The sequence below is a fragment of the Quercus lobata genome, chromosome 11 (assembly GCF_001633185.2).
Source record: "Quercus lobata isolate SW786 chromosome 11, ValleyOak3.0 Primary Assembly, whole genome shotgun sequence".
NCBI lineage: Eukaryota > Viridiplantae > Streptophyta > Magnoliopsida > Fagales > Fagaceae > Quercus > Quercus lobata.
This window is the reverse complement of record NC_044914.1, coordinates 46,639,356-46,644,830: the sequence shown is the minus strand read 5'-3', so window position 1 is coordinate 46,644,830 and position 5,475 is coordinate 46,639,356. Positions and strand designations below refer to the sequence as shown.

Here is a 5,475-nt window from a genome sequence, read left to right as displayed (position 1 = left end):
TCCGCTTCTCCTATAAATTCGACCTTTCCATATTGGTTTAGCAATAGAATCTGCAAGTTATAGATTTCATAAGTGAAACACATAAAATCAAGCAAGAGCTCTTCTTCTTATTACTCTTTCTTGTTGAAGATCACAAAAAATATTTTCCATTTTCATTCATTCCTTGTATGCATATTCATTCAACCCTACGTTTGTTTTCGCTATATGTACAAAACCTTTAGTCCCTCCGCCTCTCACCACAAAATCTTTGTGTAAAATTCATAGCCATTAACCTCTTCTTTGACATTGTTTCTCTCTATTTTCATAACGGACAGAGTTTAAGTACAAAGTTGGTTGTAGTTTAAAATTACAATTTTACTCCATATCTTTTTATTAAAGTTGAGTTTTCACAAATTTACCATTGAATTACATTTTCTTTTTATATACTCTATGCTTGTAAAATTTCTAGAAAATTGAAAATCAATAGCTATGTTATCAATAAATTATTTAAATTGTAAGTTTTTGTTGTTTAAAATTATGCATAAAATATAAGTATATGAATAATATAGTAAATAAAAATTATTTATTATATATTTTGAAAATCGAATACATATATATTTTGAAAATCTAATACATATCAAATTTTGTAGCTAAACTTGTTTTTGTAACCCTCTCAATTTCTTCTTTGTTAATCAATGGCTCCAAGTTTTAGAAAAGGTCCCTCAGATGTCACTAACCAATCTCCAATCACGTTGGAAGGTTCAAACTTCTTAGCCAATGGTCATGTCATTCTCTCCCAAGTCCCTGATAACATCACAGCCACACTTTCACCATACACAAACATTGACGAATCCATCACCAACGTCGGTTGCTTTGTGGGCTTCAATGCCAAGGAGTCCACTGACCGACATGTCGTTTCCATTGGTAAACTTAAAGACATAAGGTTCATGAGCATATTCAGGTTCAAGGTTTGGTGGACCACACACTGGGTTGGTTCCAATGGTAGAGACCTAGAGAACGAGACCCAGATGGTGATTCTTGAAAGTTCTGATCTGGGTCGTCCTTATGTTCTCCTTCTTCCTCTTTTGGAAGGTCCTTTTAGAGCCTCTATTCAACCTGGTCACGATGATAACTTTGATCTTTGCGTTGAGAGTGGCTCTTCTAAGGCCTTTGGTGACTCATTCATAAGTGTCATGTACATGCATGCTGGTGAGGACCCTTTTCGTTTGGTCAAAGAGGCTATGAAAGTTGTGAGGGTTCACTTGGGTACTTTTAAGCTTTTGGAAGAGAAAACCCCACCTGGTATCGTGGACAAATTTGGTTGGTGCACTTGGGATGCATTCTATCTTTCTGTGCACCCTCAAGGTGTTTTAGAAGGTGTGAAAGGTCTTGTTGATGGTGGATGCCCACCTGGGCTAGTGTTACTTGATGATGGGTGGCAATCAATTGGTCATGATTCTGATCCAATCACACAAGAGGGAATGAATCAAGCTGTTGCTGGTGAACAAATGTCATGTAGGCTCTTGAAGTTTCAAGAGAATTACAAGTTTATAGACTATGTTAGTTCTAAAAAGTGTGACAATCTTAAGGGTATGGGGGCCTTTGTTAGGGACCTAAAGGAGGAGTTCAAGAGTGTGGACTATGTTTATGTGTGGCATGCTTTGTGTGGTTATTGGGGTGGGGTTAGGCCCAATGTGCCTGGATTGCCTGAATCTGTGGTTGTAGAGCCCAAACTCTCACCGGGGTTGAAGTTGACCATGGAGGATCTAGCTGTGGATAAGATTGTTGACACTGGTGTGGGACTAGTCTTACCGGAGATCGTTGATCAGATGTATGAGGGGCTTCATTCACACTTGGAGACCGTTGGTATTGATGGTGTAAAAGTTGATGTTATTCATGTAAGTCCTAACTTTTATGTTTTCTTTTTTGTTTAATTTTATAGACAATTATTGGTTTCCATTCGGCATAAAAGTATACAAAATACACATTTGTTTAGTTTACAACATAAATATTACTACAATATAAACTAATAATTTTCCTAATTTTTTTTTTATTGAAGCAAATTTTTCTGACTTTATGTCGCATAAGATTGCTAGATGTCCTATTGTAGGAACTAATTAAGTTTATTTCTTGGGGAAGAGAGGAAGGTAATTTAAACTTAATGAATATATAGTGACATTTTTGATTTACTAGGCATGTCTTTTCGTATGTGCCTATCTTTCTTCTCGCAATTATAAGAGTCTTTATCTTCATTCTATCCGTAGGTGCCTATCTTGCCTCTCTTTCTTCTTGCAATATAAGAGTCCTTATCTTCATTTTGTCCTCATTCGGTTTGTAGATGCCTATCCTTCTTCTTGCGAGTCCTTTAACTATCTATCCTCATTCTGTCCTCGGTTGTCTATCTTCAAATTTGCAATGATAAAATGTGGAGATTCTTTTACTTATCTGTCTGTCTTGTTTGAGCATGCTAATGTAGTATCACTATTAAATGATGAAACTTATTTTCATTAAAAAAAATCCCTACAAAATATTTTCAACCATGATTTTGAATCTTTGATTACCATAGTGATTAATATGTTTAAATGTAATTTACATGGTCCTCTTTAGCTTCTTTTTTTAAAAAAAATAATAAATAATATACCTTGCCCTATAATTAACTGTGAATGATTCTAAAATGTTAATAATTTTCATTCTATATAGTTGCTGGAGATGGTATGCGACAATTATGGTGGCAGAGTTGAGCTTGCAAAAGCATATTACAAAGCCCTCACTGCCTCTGTAAAGAAGCACTTCAATGGAAATGGTGTCATTGCTAGCATGGAGCACTGCAACGATTTCATGTTCCTCGGAACAGAGGCCATATGTCTTGGCCGTGTTGGTATGTCACTGCAATACCATGCCTCGTTAATGTTATGCTATTAAATTTATGAGAACATTTTAGAATATGAATATATACTTTTATTAACCCGTCAAACTTTTTTTTTCCCACCCATAAATGTAATAGTAATAGTAATATATATATATATATATATATATAGATAGATAGATAGATTACTATTAGATTTATGAAAATGAGATAGTAACATAAGATCCATGCAAATGTACCTTTTCCAAATTTGTATACACCTTGTGTTTTAGGGAAGTCTCATCACTATATCATGGAAAAAGCAAATATTTTCTAATAACTTGTTAGAGTTGGATGATTTTCACATATGAAATCAAATTATTTTGAGTATAAGACTATTAAAAATTTAAAATTACCACGTGTTTATAGTTTGTTACAAAGTTCATAACTGTTCTTCTCAAAAAAAAAAAAAAAATGAGGGAAAAAAAAGTTAAGACTTAGCATTTTGGGGTGTCTACACTTTTTCATTTTGGTCCTAAAAAGTGTATTTTTATCATAAAACATTGTCTTTTGAAGATGCAATCCTAGATATTTTTAGCCAGCAAAGAAGAAAATAAATGTTTTGGGTCATGTTACAAAGAAACAACATAGACAACCTAATGAGACCTTAGTTTTCAATCAACTAATGTGTACATGTTATGTGTATTACATAGGGGATGATTTTTGGTGCACTGATTCATTTGGTGATTGGCTCCAAGGGTGTCATATGGTGCACTGTGCCTACAATAGCTTGTGGATGGGCAACTTCATTCAACCAGATTGGGACATGTTCCAATCTACTCACCCATGTGCTGCTTTCCATGCTGCATCTCGTGCCATTTCTGGTGGTCCTATTTATGTGAGTGACATTGTTGGGAAGCACAACTTTGAATTGCTAAAGACCCTAGTGTTGCCTAATGGGTCCATTTTGAGGTGTGAGTACTATGCACTTCCAACTCGAGACTGTCTCTTTGAGGACCCTCTCCATGATGGGAAAACTATGCTGAAAATCTGGAATCTCAACAAGGTGAGCTTTCTTGCCACATAAGTATTGATGTAGTCCACATAATTAGAGGCCTTGGCTCCAAGTCATTTGTTTAGTATGTGCAATGTTGACTATGGCATGGCTTACATTCGGACATATCCAAAATTTGTGACCATGAAATTAAGAGTAATGTTGGGGATCCAAAAAATTTCACAATCTTTTAACCTTTTAACATTACAAGTTAACACCACTCATTTTTGTTAGCATTAATCACACTCATCAATTTTATTAGACTTACTGTAAAATTAAAGGTCCCCATGCTAAACCATGTCATTGAATGAGCCTTACAACTTACAAATTGAATGTGCAATAGAGCACCACATTGGTGAGCATGAAAGGACTATGTCTATGATCATGATCACCATCAACCTCCTTCTGGGTTCCTAGTAGTTTCGAAAATTTCCTTTGTTGATTTGTCCATTCGTATACTTTATGTTTTACCTTTCCAACAGTACACTGGAGTGCTTGGGGCATTCAACTGCCAAGGAGGTGGATGGTCTCGTGAAACTAGGAGCAATCAATGCTTCTCCCAATGTTCCCATGTTTTGACTTCTCAAGCCAACCCAAAAGACATCGAGTGGAAGAGTGGCAAGAATCCAATTTCCATTAAAGGAGTACAAGTTTTTGCCTTGTACTATAACCAAGCTAAGAAGCTAGTCCTTTCCAAGCCATCCGAGAATGTAGAGTTGTCTTTAGAGCCATTCAAGTTCGAGCTCATAACTGTGTCCCCAGTGACTGTCTTGGCTGGAACTTCTATTGAATTTGCTCCTATTGGCTTGGTGAATATGCTCAATACTGGTGGTGCCATTCAGTCCTTGGCCTTCAATGATGATGGCAAGTCAGTTCAAATTAGAGTGAAGGGCACTGGAGAAATGAGGGTGTTTGCATCAGAGAAGCCAATTGCTTGCAAGACTGATGAAGAGGTTGTACCATTTGAGTATGAGGGCTGCATGGTTGTTATTCAAGTACCATGGCCCGATTCTTCCAAGTCATCTATAGTAGAGTATTACTTCTGAAGGGGCTGAATTTTATTAGCCTCCTTCAATATTTTTATCATGGGTTGTGTTAACGAGCACCATAAAGTCCCCGTTAACAACGACTTTTTGTAACTTTTTGCAACATCCTTTCTACTTTTTACAACTTTTTGTCCTTTTTGATAATTTTTTAGTAGTTTTTTTAATCCTTTTTGACAACCCTTTTTAATAATATTTTGTCATTTTTATTAAGTGGGACCCATATAAGGAAATCTTAACAATCATCGTACGGTGCTTGTTAACATTTCCCTTTTATTATTTCAATTTTTTTTGTTTAAGGGATTTAATGACTTCTTTGCTCCCTAAGATAGGGGAAGTATAATGTCTTTTTTTAGGGATTTGATGACTTCTTTGCTCCCCAAGATAGGGGAAGTAACTTAGTGATTTAAGTGATATTTAAGTTATATATTATTACTAATTTTGCATATTTGATTGGGTCTTGAAAATGATTTCTCTTTTCATGATATTCCCCTAAGCTAAGCACTTTGTAGCATCATATCTTTTTTCCCGTCTCGGAACATCACTTTTTATAT

The 5,475-nt window shown here is 35.5% G+C and overlaps 1 protein-coding gene across 1 annotated transcript; it reads left to right on the top strand.

Moving 5' to 3' along the window:
• The first annotated feature begins 674 nt into the window (after positions 1–674).
• LOC115967705 (probable galactinol--sucrose galactosyltransferase 5) lies at positions 675–5,049 on the top strand. Its single transcript, XM_031086842.1, has 4 exons — positions 675–1,877; positions 2,680–2,857; positions 3,538–3,890; positions 4,361–5,049. Exons 1-4 carry the CDS (start codon positions 675–677, stop codon positions 4,922–4,924), a joined length of 2,298 nt encoding a protein of 765 aa, XP_030942702.1. The 3' UTR covers positions 4,925–5,049.
• The last annotated feature ends 426 nt before the right edge of the window (positions 5,050–5,475 follow it).

Bases quoted from the DNA above. Each gene is read 5' to 3' on its own strand.
- LOC115967705 (XM_031086842.1), top strand. From the start codon at position 675: ATGGCTCCAAGTTTTAGAAAAGGTCCCTCAGATGTCACTAACCAATCT. The intron at 1,878-2,679 runs GTAAGTCCTAAC...CATTCTATATAG, and splicing joins TAAAAGTTGATGTTATTCAT to TTGCTGGAGATGGTATGCGA. The intron at 3,891-4,360 runs GTGAGCTTTCTT...CCTTTCCAACAG, and splicing joins AAATCTGGAATCTCAACAAG to TACACTGGAGTGCTTGGGGC.